Here is a 20,888-nt window from a genome sequence, read left to right on the forward strand (position 1 = left end):
GTATGTGTACGTGTGTATGTGTGCATGTGTGTGTGGGATGTTTGGGTGTTTGTGTGGGTGTATGTGTGGGTGTGTGTGTGGGGAGTGTGTGTATATATGTACATGTGTGTATGTATGTATATGTGTGTATGTGTGTATATGTGTATGTGCGTGTGTATGTGGGTGTATCTGTGTGTATATGTGTGTAGGGGGTGTGGGTGTGTGTACGTGTGTGGGGGGAGTATTTGGGTGTGTATGTGGGTTTGTATATGTGGGGGAGTGGGTGTGTGCATATGTGTATGTGTATGTGTGCATATGTGTGTGTGCATGTGTGTGAGTGTGTATATGTGTACGTGTGTGTATATGTGTATGTGTGTGTGTTGTGTGTGTTGTGTGTGTAATGCGTGTGTAGTGTGTGTGTATTTTGTGTGTAATGAGTGTGTGAGATGCGTGTGCAGTGTGTGTGTGTGTACACTGGCCTCCTTTCTAGTCCTTGCACACACCAAGTTCCTTCCCTCCTCCAGACCTTTTCTCTCCCTGGCTGTTCCCTCTGCTCCTCGTGCTCTGTTCCCGCCTCCCTGGCTCCTGGCTTCCCCCGTGCTCCACGGACCCCTTAGAGAAGCCAGAAGCCCATGATCTGTCAGAGCCGCATCGCACGGCCCGCAGCAGCAGACATGGGGCTCCCATTCAACACGCCCACCTTGCAGAGGGGAAAACTGAGGCTTAGAGAGGCGTGGTGAGCTGGGGCGCCACACCTAGTTCAAAGCAAGGGTGCAGAGCCCAACCCTATTTTCCCCCAACCCGGCATTTTAAGGGTGTCTCTTGGGATGGGGGTGGGGTCTTGACTGACCCCTCCTTCCTCAGAGCCCCCAGGCTGGGGCCCGAGGTGGGGAAGGCGGAGAGCTGACGGCGGGCTGTCTGTTTCGCTTTGTGAGGTTTTAAAAAAATCATTTCCGGCGTTGAAGGCGGCGGCAATTAGGGCCTGCTCGCTGGGGAGCTGTTTGCCGCCTGTCATCGGTCCGGGAAAGGGTCCCTAATGGAGGCCCGGCGGCCAGAGCGCAGGGTAGTGGAAATAGTGCTCAAAACAAAGCTTCACTAATGGTCTCCCGGCAGGCAGCGGAGGAGAGGGAGGGGCGGCAGACAGCGGCTGACGGCCCCTGGGACAGGGCCCAGATCCACCAGCTCCTCTCTCCGCGGCCTTTAGACACCCTCCAGCTAGTGCGGGAAGCCCCAGGCCCCTACCCGCGCTGCTGCTTTCTTGCTCTGTGCTCTTGGCCTGTGAAATTCCCTCCCAGGCCGTGGGAACAGTAAGTGCCAAGGTCCTGGGGTGGGGCCCAACCCCCTTCAGCCAGAAATTCTCTGGTTCTAGAATAGCCCTAGGGTTTGATAAGTCCAAGGGGCCAGGATCCTTGAAGAAGGTGGAGCTAGAGCCAGACTACGTGGGGAAGTGACAGGAGAGCAGCCTGATCCTGACTGGGAGCCCACTGTGTGCCTGCGTGATCTCACTGCAGCACTGCCCACAGTACCCATTTTACAGATGAGGAAACTGGGCTAGAAGCTCAGAGATTAGATTCACCTACCTTGAGGAGGTGCAGTTGGGTTGAAATCCAGGTCAGCCTGACTCCAGAGCCCACATATTTACTGCTGCATCCTTGCATTTCTCAGACACGATTGGGCAGGGGTGGCAGGGGCTGGGGCTGGGGCATCTACTAGGTCCTGGGTCGGCGGTCAGGTTTGAGCCAGGCCAGGTTCTGGTCAGGGTGGGGCCACACCACCCTACCCACTGGGCACCCTCAGAACCTCTGTTCTGGAACGTCCCGAGTGTCTGCCTCCATCTGTACCCGTCCGTTGGTCTCTGCCTCCCCTTTTGCCTCCACCCTCAGCGCCACCCACCGTCCTCACTCTTCTTTCTCCTCAGGGGCTCTGAGGCTGCTCCTTTCTGGGGTTCCGGAGCAACCCCATCCCTGTGGTTGATGCAGCCTCCTTTGTTTCCCCCACTTCCTCCCTTTCAGCCCCTCCTGGCAGCAGGGGATGGCTATGCGCCTCCGCTTTGGAATCTGACACTGAGGCTGAAATCCTGCCCCACTCCAGTCTCTCTGAGCCTCGTTATGCATCAGTGCAATGGGCTCACCCCACTAGCTTTGCAGGATGTACTGGGGAGGATGAAAATAAACGGTATCGGTAGAGACGTCGGGACGCCCCTGTGTCTGCTCCCGGCTCCTGGCTCCCTGCCCCGGCCCCTGCCCTATCTCTGGCTCCCTGAGCACTCCCACGCTTGCCTCTCTCCCTCCCACCCACTCTCACTCCTTGTGGCCCAGACATGGGAAGAGGAGGCGGGAATTCCACTGGGGAAACCTGCTCGACTCCCACAATCCTGCAAGTGCCAGAATATTTTAGTTCTCCTTAAATCTCCCTAGATTTGTAATTCCACTGCTGTCTCCCTCAATATGTGCTGGTGGCCTTGGGAGGCGCCCTGCTTCCAGCTTGCCGGCTCCAGCGCTTCCTGCCCGGCTATGTTGGGGGGCCCGGCAGGGAACCTGGGCAAGTCCCCACCTTCTCCGTGCCTCAGTTTCCCCATCTGTAAGAAGACAATGATAGTGGCCACTTCCCAGGTTATTTTGGGGATTAGGTAAGATATTTTATTGTATTAAAGAAACACCTCTATAAAAAGTAATGAATTACTGATATGTGCGACAATGGTAGATGAACCTCAAAAACCCTATGCTAAATGAAGGAAGTCAGTCACAAAAGACCACATATTATATGATGCAGTTTATATGAAATATCCAGAATAGGCAAATGTGAGAATGCAGATTTGAGGTTGCCAGGGGTTAGGGGCGAGTGGGGAGTGAGGAGTTTCCTTCTGGGGGGAAGAGAGCATTTTGGGACTAGTTGCACCACATTGTGAATGCACTAAATGCTACTCAATTGTCCACTTTAAAGTGGTTAATTTTGGCCGGGCGCGGTGGCTCACACCTGTAATCCCAACACTTCAGGAGGCCGAGACGGGTGGATCATGAGGTCAGGAGTTCGAGACCAGCCTGGCTAACATAGTTAAACCTTGTCTCTACTAAAAAATACAAAAAAATTAGCCGGACGTGGTGACGGCCGCCTGTAATCCCAGCTTCTTAGGAGGCTGAGGCAAGGGGAATTGCTTGAACCTGGGAGGCAGAGGTTGCAGTGAGCCAAGATCACACCACTGCACTCCAACCCGGGTGATGGTGTGAGACTCTGTCTCAAAAAAAAAAAAAAGAAAGAAAGAAAAAAAGAAAAAAAAAGGTTAGCTATTTAAATTTTTACTAGGCAGGGCGTCCCCTCCAGCAGCCAGAGACAGGCAAGGACTTACCTGGGTGAATGTGCTTATGTGTGTCTAAGACTCAGCAAGGAGTGGGGTCTACCAGGGAACAGCGGTTGTTGTGGGCCTTCTGGGTGCTACACACTGAAACAGGCTCTTCACTTGCATTTGTGCATTTAATCCTCAAAATAAACCTGTAATCAATGACAGTGGGAAACCAGATCTGAAAGTAGTGAAGCAACTTGCACAATGCCACCCAGCACGTCAGGGAGAACCGTTGCTCGCCTCCTCACTGTAAATCCTGGGCTCCCCCTCGCCCTAGTGCCCGACCGCCCCCTGGCCCCTTCCCCTGTTAGCCACCACACCAGCCCTTCCTGTGGGCAGAGCACAGTCTGAGCTCTGCGGAGCCTGGGGTTGCAGAGAAGGAGGAGGCTGTGGACTGGATGGGACACGAGGCCCATGACGGTGTGTGGCCCACGCAGGAGAGTAAACAGCTCCCACCAGGGGCAACATTTCTTTGATGTCTCCTATTTCAGTCAAAATTTATGACTTCTATATTCTATCCCATAATATATTCATGTTTGTTTTAATACAAAAATAACGTTCTTGTCCCATGTTTCTGGAGTGAAGTCACTGCCTCAGGAAGTTGCTTTCCTGGTTTGAGCGGCGCAGACCATAAAGGAGTCATCTATTTATTTCTTTGTTCATTCATTCTCCAAGTATGCATTCAGGTCTCTTCATTCCTTAAGTGGGTGTTAATTCTCACTGCCGGCAATATGCTGTCCCGAGAGCCACACTGGAAGAATCAGCAGGACTGGGATAGGGAAGTGGCAGGGAAGCTCTCCAGGTATGTGGCCCAGCAGGAGCAAGGCTTGGAGGTGGGAAGTAGTGATGGGTTGTGAGATTGGATCACGGCCATCGGAAGCCAGGGCTGGTGACGGTGCTGGGTGCCCGCTGGTGTCCACGCTTGAGCAGGACCTGCGTCCCAAGCCCCTTGTGATGAAAAAGAAAGTCTCTGCTTGGTGCTGCTGCGACTTTAACACCCAACCCTCGCCAGTCTCCCTTGTTAATGAGAAAAAACGGAGATTGAGGCTCATAGCCTTCAGCAGGCAAGCTTCTTTGGCTAGAATTTACGAATGCTGTTTGGTTTTCATAGCGTTTATTTTTACAGTTACCCTCTATTTATGGCAAGTGATGCTGATTTTTCATTTATGGCGGTAATAAAAGTCTTCTTTTAACCTGAATTTATTTAAGTAAAAAGGGAAAGATGCTTTGAAAATAGATGTTAAGTAAATAATGGTGCATGTGGTACAGGGACCCTGTAAAAATGGTGATGGCGGCTAAAAGGCTGGGCTTGGGAGACCCCTCTCAGGTATGCCCTTTCCTGTTCTGAGTCCCCCCTGACTGTGCAGACTTCAGTCAGCCTTCAGGTTCAAGCATGTCCCCTCCTACTGGTAACCTTCCCTGACTCTTCAGGCAGACATGAGCTTATCTTTCCCCCAGGAACTTCTAGAACCTGCACCTCCTTCCATAGCTCCAACATGTAGTTTGCCCTGCATAACCCTGGGCAACACTGTGATTCATGGCCATATGAACAGTGCACATTCTGAACAACCGTACATGGCGGTCCAGGTTCAATCCCAGCCATTGTTCCTATAGCAGTCTCTGGCATGTGTGTCTCTCCTGGGGACTGCAGGCTGCCTGTGGTCAGGGGCCTAATCTGTGGCATCCTGGGAAGCTGGCACAGGGCCTGGCTTAGGGTAGGGGGTCCATCAGAGTTGATCTCTTCCATTCCTTTTGAGGGAGGACTTAAGCTCCTACTGCATGCCGAGGCAGACACCTCCCACCGAGGCATGCTGCAGCTCCCTAAACTTTCTTACAAAATGCCTTCTTCTTGGCTTCTTAGGAAGAAAGCCCGTCTGCGTTTGCTTGCCTGTTCCAAGGTGAAACAACCTTCATCAACTCACACCTCCATTCCTCCTGCTGCAGGCACCTGTCAGGGGCCAAGGGCTGCCCAGAAAGAAACAAAGAGAACCCTCGGGTTCCTCCCTGGAGAGGAGAGGGCCCTGGATGGGGCTCTGGACACAGCCAGGCTTCTCTGTTTCTGGAGGGCTTTTCCATCCTGTTTATCTGGGTTTTCCTCTTATGGGGGTTTTATGTCTCCTGATTTTAGAAGCCAGCTGAGATTTACAGGCGGTTGGGCTGGGACCTCATTAAATCCTCCCTCTCCAGCCTGGGAGAGCTCTTACTCTGCTTCCCAGTGGGGAGGCAAGGTGGCCACAGGCCTTCCTGAACCTGGAGCACACACACCCTTGTGGCCCGGCCACCCAGCTGAGCTGGGCATAGAGCAGGCTTCCTGGAAATGGTCCCAGAGAATCACACTTTTTCTAGCTGAAAAGGTTGGGGCTTAGATAAGATTTAGGCTTCAGTGGGGGAAATTTTGCAGCCAGCTTGAAGTCAGGCTGAAATCTAACTTGTCCCTTGATGCTGTGTGATCTCAGGCACCGACTCTCCCTCTCTGAGCCTTGGCACTCCCTCTGTGAAATGGTACTGATAATAGTACCATCTCATCAAGTCTGAAAGGATGAAAGGGGTCCTGTGTACAGTGTCTGGCATAGAGAAAGGGCTTCCTTCCTTCAACCCCGGGGCAGGGGACTGGCTCCAGTGGCCCCCAGGTTCTCTGAGCTTTGGTTTTCTCACACTGCTGGAAAAGGGCCTGGTATGGAAGTGGGGAGTGGCTGCAGAGGCTGTGGATGTCCCTTACTCTGTCTTCATCACTGCAACAATGGGGCCAGCAGAAACAGGGAAGTGTTTGAATTCTAGAGTCCCAAGATCTGAGTTCTAATCCCAGCTCCTGCTCCTGACTTGCAGTGTTACACAGTCTCTGAGCCTCAGCGTCCCTGCCTGTAATAAAGGGACAATGATCCCTGCCCAGCAGGATCACTGCGAGCATCATATGGGATCAGGCACATCACCTTCCTGTTGCGTTGTGGGCTCCAATCAGAAAGGTGGTGCCATGGGGTTGCTAGGCTGGCCCGTAGCCAGCAAGGGTTGGGGAGCCACTGGCAAAGCAGCACTCCCCTCCTGGCACTGTCAGCCTTTATTTATTGCCCTGTTTCTTTCTTGGTTGCGTTTCACAAGATGACTTTATGGGCCATCTCAGGGGAGCCTCCAGCCTGCCTGTCAGTCTGGCTAGGTGGCCCCTCAGCTGGGCCAGGTGGGCCAGGCTGGCCTTGGGCAGCCAGTGGCCACAAGGGCCAGGAGGAGGGGTAGTGGGGAGGGGGCCGGCCTGCTGAGCCCCACTTAGGACCTCCCTGGTTGTGCATGTCCATAGTGTCCACATGTCTGTCCCTATCCCTGCTCCTGTGGGCACAGTCCCCCCAGAAATTCCAATCTGGCACATAGCAGGTACCCAATAAATGTTGAGTGAATGAATGAACAGGATGAATGAATGAATGATCTCTATGCTTCTTGGTTTTTTTTCCTTAGAACTTCAGTCCTCTGGGCTTTTGTCCGACCTTCGTTTCTCGATTGATTGATTGATTGATTGATTCATTCATTCATTCATTCACTCATGGGTTTAGCACACGCCTAACCACCTTCTGTGTGCCTGATCTGGGCTGGGCAATGCAGGGTGCCTGACCTGGGAAAGCTCCCAGCTTGCAGGAGACCCAGACGCCTCAGTATCTGTCATATAACACACTCCGGGGCAGGGAGAGGCAGCCTCAGAGACCTCTGGGGGCACCAAGCAGGGCTTCCACCCTAGCCTGAGGAGGGAGGACACCTTCAGGCAGAGGACTACCTGTGAGTCAGGATTCCAGGGACAGTGTGCAGGCTGCATCCTTAGGGGAACACATGTAAGTGGCCGAGAGGGGCTGCCGTTGGGGCGTGGGCAGAGCCAGAGCTTGCAGACTTTGGATACCGAGCCTGGGAGCCTGATCTTGACCCTGGGGGCTGGTAGTTTCTCAACGGGGCCCAAGTACAGGAGCTTCCTGAAGGCCCCAGGCAGCCCGGAGCAGGGAAAATGGGATCCTCCCCCTGCCGGCCACCAGAGCTGCTACAGCAGAGTGTTCCCTGAGCATCTACTATGTGCGCGGCATTGCTCTGGCTGCCGGGACATAGCAGTGAACAGACTAGAATCTCCTGCCTTTAACTAGAATCTCCATCTTCAATTCTAGTTGGAGTACAGATTATACATACAAATAAAATGAGCAAACATATAATAGAGGAGTGATGAGTGGTAAGGAGAAATATGAGGTAAGGAAAAGGGAACCGAGAGAGGGTTGGGGGGGCAGGGAGGGCCTCACTGAGGAGGTGACATTGGAGCCGAGGTCTGAAGGAGTTGAAGATGCGGGGAGGGATATTCTGGAACAAGTCTAGGGGATTTTTGTTTTCTTTCTTTCTCTCTTTCTTTCTTTCTTTTTTTTTATTTTGAGATGGAGTCTTGCTCTGTCGCCTGGCTGGGGTGCAGTGGCATGATCATAGCTCACTGCAGCCTTGGACTCCTGGGCCCCAGCGACCCTCCCACTCTAGGAGATTTTTATTGTGAATCCACTGCTGCAGTCAGCCCAGGGAAGCCAGTAGAGGCTTTAACAAAATTCTGGTAAAATATACATAACATAAAGTTTCCCATTTTCCCCATTTGTAAGTATATGGTTCAACCGCATCACGAATATTCAGGCTGCTGTGCAGCCATCGCCACCATCCAGTCCAGAAATTGTTCATCGTCTGAAACAGAAACTCTGTGCCTGTTCAATAGCAGCAACTCCCCTCCCCTGCCGCCAGCCCCTGGCAACCCCCATTCTGCTTTCTGTCTCTGTGAGTTTCAATCACACCGTATTTGTCTTTCTGTGACTGGCCTGTTTCACTCAGCATAATGTCCTCAAAGTTCATCTCTGTTGCGGCGTGTGTCAGAATTTCCTTCCTTTTTAAGGCTGAATACTACTGCATTGCACAGATGGACTAGATTTTGTTTCTCCATTCATCACTGGAGGTTTCTGAGTAGGGGCATCACAGTGTGATCTAGTGAGAAATGGGGCCAGGCTGAGGGGTGACCAAGGGGTCAGTGGGGCCACAATGGTTCTCACTGTGCCTCTCTCTAGCCTCAACTCTGCCTTGGTTTTCCTGAATAGAGCTGCCCCTGCCATCAGTCCCCAAGGGGAGTCCTGCTTTCATTCTGATGGGTGTGCTGAGGACCAATCTCTGCAGGCTTCCTGGAGGAGGTAGCCTCCCAACCAGAGATTTGAAGGTTGAAAGGGCAGGAAGGGCTGTGCAGAGGGAGACAGGAGATTCAGGGCTGGACCAGAGGGTTTGGGATGGGGAATCTGGGCTCAGAGATGGAGGGAGCTGAGGGCTGCCTGTGCTGGATGAGCCCCTGTGGCTTGCATGAGTCCCACTGGCTGCCAGGGACCATAGGAGCACCAGAGGAAATGAGCACAGAGAAGAGCTAGAGGACTGGTGGGTGAGGGGCTGCAGGGCCCACGGGTGAGTAAAATACAGATGCGCCCAATGCATAATCCCATGAGGCGACAGGGAAGCATCTTTAGCCATCTTTCTGGAGATGATAGGGTGTTTGAACTAGGAGGTGAAAGAAAGAAGTGCTGTTTATTGAGCACCTACTATGTGCCAGGCATGAGGCACATGTTGTCTTGTGTAATCCTCTCATCAGCCCTCTCATTCTTCCCTTTTTCTAGATAAAGGAACTGAGGCTCTGAGAAGCAAAGTGGTTTTCCCAGGTCACACAGCTAGGGAGTAGGGGGAATAGAGTTTGAACCTAGGCCTGAAGGCAAAGCTTTCAGTGGTTCATGCTGAACCAGGGCCTGGGAGGTTAAGGTAAGGGCCCTAGTCTCAAAGGGCAGGCCAGGTCCCCCAGGTCATCTCCTGCCTTTCCAGAAGCCAAACCCAGTGACTCTGGCCAGAGCCACAGAGCCATTTCCTGCAGCTGATGCACTGATAACCAGGCCTGGGGTTAATTAATACATCGCACCCCCAATTAAAAGCAGAAAGAAAGAAGATGTTGCATTCAATCAAGTCCCGTTCTCCTTCTCCTGCAGAATCCTAATTTGTGGACACCGGTTTTAATTGTCTTCCCAGTGAGCCCAGCCCAGCGCAGGCCCTGAAGCTGGAGAAGACAATTGCATCCTTCTCAAAAATCTATAACTATACCAGCCTCCCTGGGGACTGGCTGCGAGGAGTTACCTGAGTAGGGAGAGGGGCTCAGGGGCAGGGTAAGTCAAAGAGGAGAGATGGATTCTATGTCCCAGACTCAGCAGTGATGCTGACGTGGGGATCAGGGTGTGGGTAGCTGGAGGGAAAGAGTAAGGGTAGGGGACCGGGTTACCGGCTTCCACTTAGAGCCCTCTAGAACTGGGTTCAGTTTCACCATTTACTCAGTCCGTGGCCTTGGGCAAGCCACTGACCCTCTCTGAGCTTCAGCCTCCCCATCTGAAAACGGGGATGATAATGAGCATACCCACTCCACAGCATCATGGTGGGAGCGTGAGAAAATGTATGTAAAGAGCTTGCACCTGGGTATGGTGGCTCACGCCTGTAATTCCAGTGCTTTGGGAGGCTGAGGCAGAAGGATTGCTTGAGTCCAGGAGTTTGAAACAAGCCTGGGCAATATAGCGAGACCCTTTCTCTAAAAGAATTTTTAAAATTAGCTTGTAGTGGCATGCACCCGTAGTCCCTGCTACTTGGGAGGCAGAAGCAGGAGGATCACTTGAGCCCAGGAGTCCATGGCTGCGATGAGCTGTGTTCGGCTCACTGCCGTGCTCGTGCCACTCCACTCCAGCCTGGATAACAGAATGAGACCCTGTCTCAAAAAATAAATAAACATGGCCAGGCGCAGTGGCTCGTGCCTGTAATCCCAGCACTCTGGGAGGCCGAGGTGGGCCGATCACTGAAGATCGGGAGCTCGAGACTAGCCTGGCCAACATGGTGAAACTCTGTCTCTGCTGAAAATACAATAATTAGCTGGGCGTGGTGATGTGAGCCTGTAATCCCAGCTACTTGAGAGGCTGAGGCAGGAGAATCGCTTGAACCTGGGAGGCAGAGGTTTCAGTGAGCCGAGATCACACCACTGCACTCCAGCCTGGGCAACAAGAGCGAGACTCCGTCTCAAAAAAACAAAACAAAATAATAAATAAACAAACAAAACAAAGAGCTTGGGACAGTGCCTGGCACAAAACAAGTAGTCTATCATTACTTCATCATTACATCATCATCAGCAGCAGCAGCATCAAAATACGCATCAGTCACCTTCCAGTTTCTGGTGCTGGTGCAGTACCCTCACTCACAGAGTTAGGAGAGGGAGGAAGACCCTGTTGCTGATTGAGCTGCCTCCTTTCAGTGGGGGTACGAGGAACTGAGCTCCCCATCTCTGGAGGTGTACAAGTGGGATGCCGAAGTGTGGAGCCTAGTGGCTAAATTTTACCTGATAACTCTGACCAAATCCTGATAGGGGCTGGGGCAGACCCATGGATCTTGGTCACAACTGCCAGTCAGACCCATGTTTAAAATCCAGCTCTGTGTGAATCTTGGGCAAGTCATTTTACTTTTCTGAGCCTCACTTTCCTCATCTGTCAAGTGGGAGTGGGCAAGAGTGTTAGAGACAATGTCTGCGTGGTGTTGGGCACACAATAGCTGCTCAAGAAAGGAAATGGATTTCTTTTTTAAACAAAGCTTTCTTTCCTGCGTCCCTACCTTTGCTCACAGGGTTCCTGCTACCTGACACTTTCAGGCCTGCCTCTGCTTGTCAATATCCACCCATCCTTCAAGGCCTGGCTTAGGTGCCACCTCCTCTCTGAAGCCTTCCCAGATTCCCCTCCTCCCCCACATGGAAGTGACCCTTCCCTTTCCCAATGCCCAAAGCTCTGCCCTTAGGACATCTGTTACTTTCCTCTTCTGATGATCTGAGCTGGTGGGGCTCTCAGGACCATCAGGATTAACCTGAATTGTACAGAGGAGCAAACAGAGGTTCAGAGAGGGGAGAGAGTCTCTGGAGGTCACACAGCAAGTCTGTTGGCAGAAACAGGTTCCATCCTCCATCCTTGGCTCCCAGTCCAATGTTCCCGGCACTTACCTACGTTCACAGCGGGCTTCTCCCTCTAGGGCAGCTTGGGGCGGGGACCGGGACAGGCCTTGGTGCTGCTGACTGTGAAGAGGGAGGCCCAGATTCGTTGTCAGATGCCCAGAGCCTTGGGTTTCACACTTGTCCTGTGGACACATTGCCTTCTTCACTACCGAGGTCTGAGTCAAAGGGTCCCTGAGGGGGCCTCCCCCAACCCACGCTTTGTAGACAGCTCCTGGCCAGCTCTGGGGATCAGAGAGGCTCTGGGACCACAGCCTCGCTATGGGGTGGGAGAGCTGGTGGCTGTACCCGCAGCTAACTCAGTTGTCTCCCACAAGGCCTTAAACCTGCTTCTCTCCCTGTCCTCCCACCTGAAGCCCCTCCCTGCTCCCAGCTTCACTACCTAGCCCACTGGGGCTAAGGTGAGGGCAACACCTCCTCCAGGAAGCCTTCCCCAATTGCCTCCACCTGGGTGAAATGCCTCTGCTGTGCCTGCCCAGGCCTTTTCACTCAGAATGAAACAGACTCCCCACCCTACCCCACAGGACTCTGCAAGGTTGGCCATTTGAGATTGAGCCTTTTTTTTTTTTTTTTTGAAATAGAATTTCGCTTTTGTTGCCCAGGCTAGAGTGCAATGGCGCAATCTCAGCTCACCGCAACCTCCGCCTCCCAGATTCAAGCAACTCTCCTGCCTCAGCCTAACAAGTAGCTGAGATTACAGGCGCCCAGCACCATGCCCGGCTAATTTTTGTATTTTTAGTAGAGACGAAGTTTCACTCTGTTGGTCAGGCTGGTCTCGAACTCCTGACCTCAAGTGATCCTCCTGCCTCTGCCTCCCAAAGTGCTGGGATTACAGGCATGAGTCACTGTGCCCAGCCGCAGGACTGGGCCTTTTAAAGAAATATTTAGGGCCGGGAGCGGTGGCTCACGCCTGTAATCCCAACACTTTGGGAGACCGAGGCAGGTGGATCATGAGGTCAAGAGATCGAAACCATCCTGGCCAACATGGGAAAACCCTGTCTCTACTAAAATACAAAAATTAGCTGGGTGTAGTGGCGGGCACCTGTAATCCCAGCTACTTGGGAGGCTGAGGCAGGAGAATCGTTTGAACCCTGGAGGCAGAGGTTGCAGTGAGCTGAGATCGTGCCAGCATTCTAGCCTGGCAAAAGAGCGAGACTCCGTCTAAAAAAAGAAAGAAAGAAATATTTAGGTTGGCGCAAAAGTAATTGCAGTTTTGGCCATTAGTTTTCATGGCAAAACCATAATTACTTTTGCAGTAACCTATAGCACTACCAGCACAAGGCATTTGAATACTCTGGGAAGAGCATGGACTTGGGCGTCACAGAGGCCTGGTTTCAAATCCAGACTCTACTATGTGGCCGTGGAAGGGTTACTCCCTGGCACTGGGCCTTGGCTGCCTGGTCTGAGCCATGTGGACATGTGATGGGGGGACCTGAAGCTGGCAGAGCTCACCACCTGCTAAGACGTCAAACACATGTGGCCACTGAGCCCTAGGAATGTCAGGACTGAAAGGTGCCATGAACATGTAAAATGCACTTCAGTGTTTCATGACTTAACACAACAAAGAATGGAACATGTCTCGTTGGTAATTTTCTTTCTTTTTTCCAAGACGGAATCTTGCTGTCGCCCAGGCTGGAGTGCAGTGACACGATCTCAGCACACTGCGGCCTCCTCCTCCCGGGTTCAAGCAATTCTCCTGCCTCAGCCTCCCAAGTAGCTGGGACTACAGGCACGTGCCACCACACCCGGCTAATTTTTGTATTTTTAGTGGAGGTGGGGTTTTGCCATGTTGGCCAGGCTGGTCTCAAACTCCTGACCTTAGGTGATCTGCCTGCCTCGGCCCCCCGAAGTGCTGGGATTATAGGCATGAGCCACTGTGCCCGGCCTCATTAATAATTTTCATTACATGTTCAAATAATTTTTTTGATATCTTGGCTTAAATAAAATACATTATTAAAATTAATTTCAGGGTTTTTTTTTTCACATGGCTCCCAGGAGATGGAATATTCCATGCGTGCCTTGCAGTGTGGCTTGCAGTCTGTTTCTGTTGGACAGCGAGGCCCTAGACGGCCACTACTGGGGTCCCGTTGGAGAGGTGGCCATGTGGTGGGGTCCTCCCCTGTGCTCCTGCCCACCCCAGGCTGCCACGCCATGCCAGGGCCCAGGAGGTGTCTGTTTGGGGGGTGAGAGGGTCTCTCCTGGCTGAACCCGGGCTGCTGAGTTACCCCAGACTAGCCCCTGCCCTCTCTGAGCCTTACCTTCTGCATGAGTAGGAAGAGCTGGTGGGCCAGAGTCAGGGTTTTCTGCTGTGGGCAGGGGGAAACCAAGTCGGGGTGAATTGGAGGCCTGGCCCTTCCCAAGGAGACCCCAGTGGAGCCTCCACCCAAGGGTGGCCCTCTCTGTCCTCCTCCCACTCATGAGACCACGCACATTGTCTCCTGTGCCCCCGCCCACCACACATGGTTCCCACCTCCCCTGTGTCTGGAAGGAGGCGGCATGCAGCGGCTGAGTCATAGCGGCCGGGTCCGAGGGCTGGCTTCAGCCTTTCTTGCTCTGTGTTCTGCGTTGAGCAAGATAGCTTAACTCTCTGGAGCCATTTCCCCACTGGAAGAGGGGAAGCAGAGGCACTCTCTGATTTCCGTGGCTCAGGCAGTGGCACCTGGAGAGGCCACAGCTGTGTCCCTCCACTGTCTTTTGACAGCCAAGGTCACACTGGTGGTCATGCCAGATCCAACCAGGGTCCTCACCCCCTCTCCGCCTGTTTGCAAAGTCCCCTGGTGCCCTGGTGTTGGGCAGGAGGGACATGAATCAAGGCAGAATCCACCATCTTGGGCGAGGAACCGGCAACCCACTAGAATCACCTCTTGTGCCCTTCCCGTGCAGGCTCCTCACTATCTCCTTGTGTTCCGCTCGAGGTGCCAAGTGGGTGTCAGGGAAGACTCCGAGGGCGAGACCTGGCCCAGGACTCTCAGGGCAGGGTCCCCCGAGCTCTGGACCCTTCTCCACCACTGCCCAGCTAAGGCTGTTTATTCATTCATTCAAAAAGCACTTACTGGCTGGGCGTGGTGGCTCATACCTTACCTGTAATCTCAGCACTTTGGGAGGCCAAGGCAGGGAGATTGCTTGAGCCCAGGGGTTCAAGTCCAGCCTAGGCAAAAAGCAAGACCATGTCTCTACAAAAAATTCAAAAAACTAGTTGAGCATGGCGGCTCGCGCCTGTAGTTCCAGCTACTAGGGGGGCTGAGGTGAGACGATTGTTTGTGCCCCGGAGGTCAAGGCTGCCGCAAGCCTTGAATGCACCACTGCACTCCAGCCTAGACAACAGAGCAAGACCCTGTGTCCAAATAAAATGTATTTATTGAGCATCTGCTATGTGCCAGGCGCTGCTCTAGGAGCTGGGAGGGAAGGCTGACAGTAAATATACGTAAAATAGGCATATTAGCTGTGCTGTCCAACACAGTAGCCATTACCTGCAAGTGGCTATTAACATTTATGTTTAAATGAAGTAAAATTAAATAAAATGTAAAATTCAGGTCCTCAGTCACATGTCACGTGCTCAGCAGACACAGACGACTGCTGGCTACTGCACCAGCTCGGGTACAGAACACCCTCCTCACGGCAGAAAGTCCTGTTGGCCAGTGCTGATGGCGTTGGAGGGAAGGTGGTTCGAAGTGCTGGGTTTAAATGAGGTAGTCAGGGAAGGCCTCCCGAAGGAAGAAGGCTTTCATCAGGATCCTGCGGCAGGGGAGGGAGGGAGCCATGGGAGGGATGGCTGTTCCAGGGGAGTCTGAGGAGAGGGTGTTCCAGGCAGAGGAATTGGCAGGTGCAAAGGTCTTGAGGTGCAATCTCAACTGGGATGCCCGGGTAAGGAGCTGAAAGGAGGCCGCTGTGGTCGAAATAGGAGCAGGGAGTCAGGCAGAGGCCAACACCGGAGGGGAATGGCCTCCCATGGAGGGCCCTGTCAGCCATCTGGAGTGCAGTGGTGCGTTCGAGGCTTGCTGCAGCCTTGTCCTCCTGGGCACGAGCAATCCTCTTGGCTGGGCATGGTGGCTCATACCTGTAATCCCAGCACTTTGGGAGGCAGAGGCAGTGAGGACTGCCGCTGCTACGGTGGGTAGGAGGACGCCCTGGGAGAGTGGTGGGTAGAGCAGGGACAGGGACTGATTTATGTTTTGCCAAGGTGTGTCTGGCTGCTGTGTGAAAATAGCTTGTCGGGGAGGAAGAGTGGAAGCGGGAGGCCACTGAGCTTTCCCCACTGTTGCAGGTGAGAGAGAACGGCAGCTTGGCCCCGGAAAGGCAGCGGAGGTGGGGAGAAGGAGCCAGATTCTGGAGGTGTTGGGAGGCAGGACCCACAGGGTTCCTTGAAGACTGACTGTGGGAGGGGAGAGAGGAGGGAGGGAGCCCAGGGTGACTAGTTTCTGGGTTGCTCCCCTGGAAGGATGGGGTGGCCCTCACAGTGATGTGGGGGAGGGACCTTCCCTCTAGGCGCCCGCATTGACTCTTCCTTATTGGGGATAAGAAGGGTCACAGCTTTGAGGTGGGCTGCGTGTGATGGCGCCCCACACCACCCCTCGCACATGTTCAGGAACCCAGACATTTGTTCCTATTAATCAACCAGGCCTTGTTTACAGAACAGCGGCTGGGACTTCCAAGCCTCAGCAAGCGGGGAACCTCCATGAGCTGCTTTCTGAACCCTTGACCTTGAGGATTAGGGGCATCTCAAATTTGCTCTCAGCCCAGAAACCCACTGCTCAAGTAGAGCTGCACAAGGAGAAACGGCAGAAGCTTCCAGATGGAGTCCTTTGTCAATTCGCATCACCTTCAGTGTCCTGGGGACAGGGGGAGGAGAGAGGTGGCCCCAGAGCAGGGGCCTGAATCTAGGATTTCACCTCCTAGCCCAGGACTCCCTCTTCCTCCTGCCCTAAGCGGAGCTGGGGTGGTGAGGACTCCAGGGGCTGGGAATCTGCCCCTCTGGGCCAGGGGACCCTGTTAGGCTGCAGCACCAGGAGGGACAGGGTGGGGGCTGGGGGATTGACAGCCACAAGGTTCCTGGGTGACCTGCACATTGCCAGGCGTCTTTCCAGGGCGAGATAATCTCTCCTGAGAAGAGGAAAGAATTCTGATTACATCTCAGGACAATATTTGTTTGGGGAGACAGGAGACAGAGCATATGGTGGGGAGGGGCGCTGGGCCACATGAAGTGGGGATGTGTTTTCTCATTTACCTGGTGGGATGGAGGATGGCGGATGGAGCAGGGCTCCTGCTGGGCCAGGGGAACCGTCTGCCCTGGGCTGTGGTGGAGAGCTGGGCCCTGCACGGGGCAGGAGGCAGGAGTGGCTCCCACTTCACCCTGGGTGCCCTGAGAGGGTGGAGAATTCTGCACCCATTCCATCCACCGAGCAGCCACTCTGCACCAGCAACTGCCAGCTGCAGGAGCTCTATGTCCCTGTCCTCCTGGAGCTGCCACAGGCACCAGGGCAAGGCAGGAGGTGGGGGACCTTCTTGGGATCCTCAAGGAGGACCTTTCTGGGGGTGATATTTGAGCTGAGCTTTGCCAGATCTGAAGGAGCCAGCTGGGCAAAGAGGGGCGGAGGGAAGGGCATTCCAGAAGGAGAACAGCCAGAGCAAGAGTGAGGCTGGAAAGGGAGGTGTGTCCACAGGACAGGGAGGAAGCCAGGGGAACGGGTGCCGATCGCCAAACCTGGGGTCCCAGGGGAGGGTTCTAAGCAGCGGAGAGGCCACATCTGATTTGGTTTTGCAAAGATGGCGCTGGCTGCTGTACATGGACACTGGAGTAACTCAGGAGGGGAACCAAGCTGGGTGACTGGAAGAACCTGGAAGAGCTGATGAAAGTGGCAGCTCCTCCCGGGCCTTCTTGCCGTCCACATCCAGCCCAGGCCTTCTCTGATCCCTGGCATGCTCTCCCACGGCGCCCAGCTGCTGGTGTGGCCTCCAGGGCCGACACCTACTCCCTCATCCCCATCTCACGCTGGCTGCTGCACACACCCTTGGCCCGCCTTGCTGAGCTTCTCGGGTGCCCACCTGAAGCCAGACCACTCCCACCAGCGGGCTTGCGGGTACCCCCACCCCCTCCACCCGTCCCCCACCGTGCAGGGCCAGCTGCTCCTACGTTCTCCACCTCCCTCACCCACCAGCTCTGTGGTTTCCTGAGCCCCGCCACTCTTCCCCCTGTTTCTTGCACAGCCCTGTTCACAGAGACACCCCATGACATGACAGCACGGACGGGCGAGGATGTGGAGATGGCCTGCTCCTTCCGCGGCAGCGGCTCCCCGTCCTACTCGCTGGAGATCCAGTGGTGGTACGTGCGGAGCCACCGGGACTGGACCGACAAGCAGGCCTGGGCCTCGAACCAGGTAATGCCCCTGGGGAGATGCCAAGTGGGGCTGGGGAAGTCCTGGTCCCTGGGGTAGGGGTATCTCTCTGCCCCTCTTCTCCTCTGAGGGATGTGGGCTCCAGCGCTGTTCTCCACACCACACAGCTGTCTCCCTCCCTTCTTCCTCCTGGGGTGGGGGTTTTAGGTGATCATGGAGGCTTATCTGGGGGAACGGGCAGGAGGCAGAGCTAGGCTGAACACTTGAAATGGCCACAGCAAGAAGGGCCTTCCAGAGCACAGAGGGCCTCCCTTCAGGGTACAGGTGAGGAAACTGAGGCCAGAGGGACAAGCTGGCTTCAGGTTATGGAGCAAGGTAGGTCTTGTGACTCGCTTCCCACCACTTCTGCAGGCCACACGGGCAGCCTTTTTGTAAAGAGCTCTGCAAATGCTGAGTTCATTCACAGGCACACACGCAGGTGTGCACCAGGCTCCCAGCACACCCTTGGCTGCACATGTGCTCGCCCCTCTACACGTGCATGCTCGTGTGTACACACCTGTAGAGCAGATGCTATGGGGGCTCTGCCCCATGCCCGGTGTGCAGCATGCCTGGGAGCAGCCCACTGCCAACTGCCAGCTCCTCCGGCTCTGCTTGAGGGTTTTCTCTGGACACCAGAGCCTGCCAGCCAGCGAGGCAAGCAGGAGGAGCAGGGGACTCAATAGGCAGAAGCAGCCCCCACCAGTGACCTGCAAAGTTGGAAGATGAATGCCCCAGTTCCCTCGCCCTCAGCTGGGATGACCGAAGCATGTTCTTCACTGTCTCCCCGAGTGCCCAGTGGGATGAAGCTCCAATTGCCTACAGTGGTAACTAACCGACAACATACCTCCCATTATTAACTTTCTTCCCCTTTTGGTTTCACTCACCTTCTCCCCTTACTTGTGCTTCCTGGGATCACCTCCCAAATAAACTACTTGACCTTTGTCTCAAGGTCAGCTCTTGGAGGAACTCCATCTGAATCATCTGCATCCTTACACATGTGTATACACTAATGAACACGCAAACACATAGAGATCTGCCCACCCATTCATATACGACCACATGTATCTGCACACATTCACAAACACGCATTGGCTCGCTCATACACTCCCCATGTTCATGAAAGAGTGTCTCACATGTGCCCAAAGGCATAGCAAACTCTGTGTTGCTCCTGGAGGTGTCAGCTCCCCAACACTTCCAGCCCTGCCACATGCAGGCTTAGAGGACTCCAGTGGCCAGAGAAAGCCCTTAGGCAAACCGTTGCAGGTGTCTGCGGTTGGAAGCCTCCAGGGTCAGCTTGTAAAGGTGGGGAATGTGGGTAGGGTTCCCACAGCATCTGCACACACGTTCACATGGGTGGCACACCTGAAAGTACAAACACACTCTCAGATAGAGTGATCAAGAGTACAAACACGCTCCTAGCAACGTACCAAGCCGACGCTTAGATTTCTGCCTGTTCACACTCCCTCCGGTGTATACCAAAGTACCCTTGTGTGTCTAAATGCACAAATGTGGTCATTTTCTACATACCTCCATTATCTTCTTTTGCTCTGACATCCCCTCTGTCCCCTGAGTGGATACAGAAAGCTGAGGGACCCCAACTCCAGACTCCATAGCTCCCGAGCCTCATCTGCTGTCATGAGAATCTTAGCTGTTGTCTGTATCCCTATAATGTGTCTCCCCACACTGCCACCCCACCCCCACCCTGTGCTAACACCTTGTCTCTGCTCTCTCCACCCCTCCCCGCTCCCAACAGCTAAAAGCATCTCAGCAGGAAGACGCAGGGAAGGAGGCAACCAAAATAAGTGTGAGTTTTGATAATGACTTCTCGAAAGGGCTCTAATGGAGGGCACAGCTGTGACTTAAAAAAAAATTGGGGTCCAGTTCAGCAGGGAGCTTGGGCAAGAAGATGGAAGAGAAGAAAAAGAGAAGGGAAAAAAAATGGCCCTGCTCTGTTTTTTAAAAGCCGGAGATTTTTCAAGTTCGTTCAATGATAGGCACAAAAAATGACAGGGGAGAGAAGATGCATTTTCTCCTGTCGGGGCCAAGGCTGTGTGCGTCCTGGTGCCTTCAGGCTTGTCTCAGCAGCATTTTTTATTTGGGGAACCAACGAGGTCTAATGAGCCTGAGCCAGCTTTTTTTGGCCTATCATTACTGAGTGTTACGCCATCTTGGGGTCACTCAGTGATCTGGCCCTGGGGACGGGGTGGGGGCACTCTAGCCAAAGGATTTCAGGACTGGGCAGGCCTTCTTATTTATTGACTCATTTGTTAGTAGCCACCCTCTATAAGAAGGGCCAAGCATTCACCCATTTTGCAGGTGGGGCAGCTGAGGCTCAGGAGGTCAAGGACTTGCCCGAGTCACGCCAAGGGTGACTGGTGTTGCTGAGCTACCTGGCTTCAGGGCTCAAGCTCTTTGTCACCGGGCTGTGCTGCAGGCCAGTGCAGCTGGGGCCCAGGGAGTTCAGGGGGTGACAACTTTTGTGAAGGAGGGGGCACCCAAAGCCAGTCCTGGGAGAGGCAGACAGGAGGGCGAAAGGAGGTGAATGGGGGAGAGAACACAGAGTGGAGGGGACCCGCCCGGGGACACATGTGGCCATGCAATGAGGCAAGATTTGTGCATGGGGTGTGAGGTCAGCCTGGCAGGAGGCTAGACATCTGCCAGCACCACACTCAGAAAAGGCAGGTGCCCGTGGGGTATGAATGCGTGTGTGTGCGCGCGCATGCACATGGTGGGGAAGCCTTTCGAAATTCACCCTTTTTTGCTTGATTCTTCTACAACTTTTCAAGGACTTGTAGGGGAGTTCAGGTCCCCAAGTCCAATTTGACAGGGATGAACAGAGGAGCTGCACCCCCAAACCGAGGTCACCATGTGGAGACTGGGCACAGGGATCATTGGGGTGCCATGTCGGGCATCAGAGGTGGCATCATGGAGGCAGAGAGGCCAGGCAGGAGGCTCCTGCAGCCCCTTCACCCCCACCCTCTGCCAAGGGCGCATCCATATCGAATGCCCTGTTTCTGGCCCAAATACCCATCCGTTAAGCCCAGGCAGGTCGATCTGTGTGCATATTAATACCCTGTTCATCACAGCCCTTTCTCCTATAATTTTGCTTGGGGTTTAAGGAGCAGCTCTGGCAAAGGAGAGAATAATCTAA

The 20,888-nt window shown here is 53.9% G+C and overlaps 2 protein-coding genes and 1 long non-coding RNA gene across 3 annotated transcripts in view; 1 reads left to right on the plus strand and 2 right to left on the minus strand.

Moving 5' to 3' along the window:
• Positions 1-20,888, plus strand: part of VSTM2L (V-set and transmembrane domain containing 2 like) — a 42,422-nt gene that overhangs the window by 11,280 nt on the left and 10,254 nt on the right. Inside the window, exons 2-3 of the mRNA XM_009216142.4 lie at positions 17,571-17,740; positions 19,491-19,541. Coding sequence (XP_009214406.2) covers positions 17,571-17,740; positions 19,491-19,541 — 221 coding nt within the window. The remainder of the gene's footprint in view (positions 1-17,570; positions 17,741-19,490; positions 19,542-20,888) is intronic.
• On the minus strand, positions 14,660-17,437 carry LOC108580616. Its single transcript, XR_001891890.3, has 3 exons — positions 17,068-17,437; positions 16,591-16,725; positions 14,660-16,466 (listed from the first exon to the last, which is right to left on the minus strand). It is a non-coding gene; the product is annotated as an uncharacterized LOC108580616 (long non-coding RNA).
• Positions 17,738-20,888, minus strand: part of TTI1 (TELO2 interacting protein 1) — a 104,273-nt gene continuing 101,122 nt past the window's right edge. The window contains exon 8 of the mRNA XM_017944822.3: positions 17,738-19,099. Coding sequence (XP_017800311.1) covers positions 19,027-19,099 — 73 coding nt within the window. The 3' untranslated portion in view covers positions 17,738-19,026. The remainder of the gene's footprint in view (positions 19,100-20,888) is intronic.

This window comes from Papio anubis, chromosome 16 (genome assembly GCF_008728515.1).
Source record: "Papio anubis isolate 15944 chromosome 16, Panubis1.0, whole genome shotgun sequence".
In the NCBI taxonomy this organism is placed as follows: Eukaryota; Metazoa; Chordata; class Mammalia; order Primates; family Cercopithecidae; genus Papio; species Papio anubis.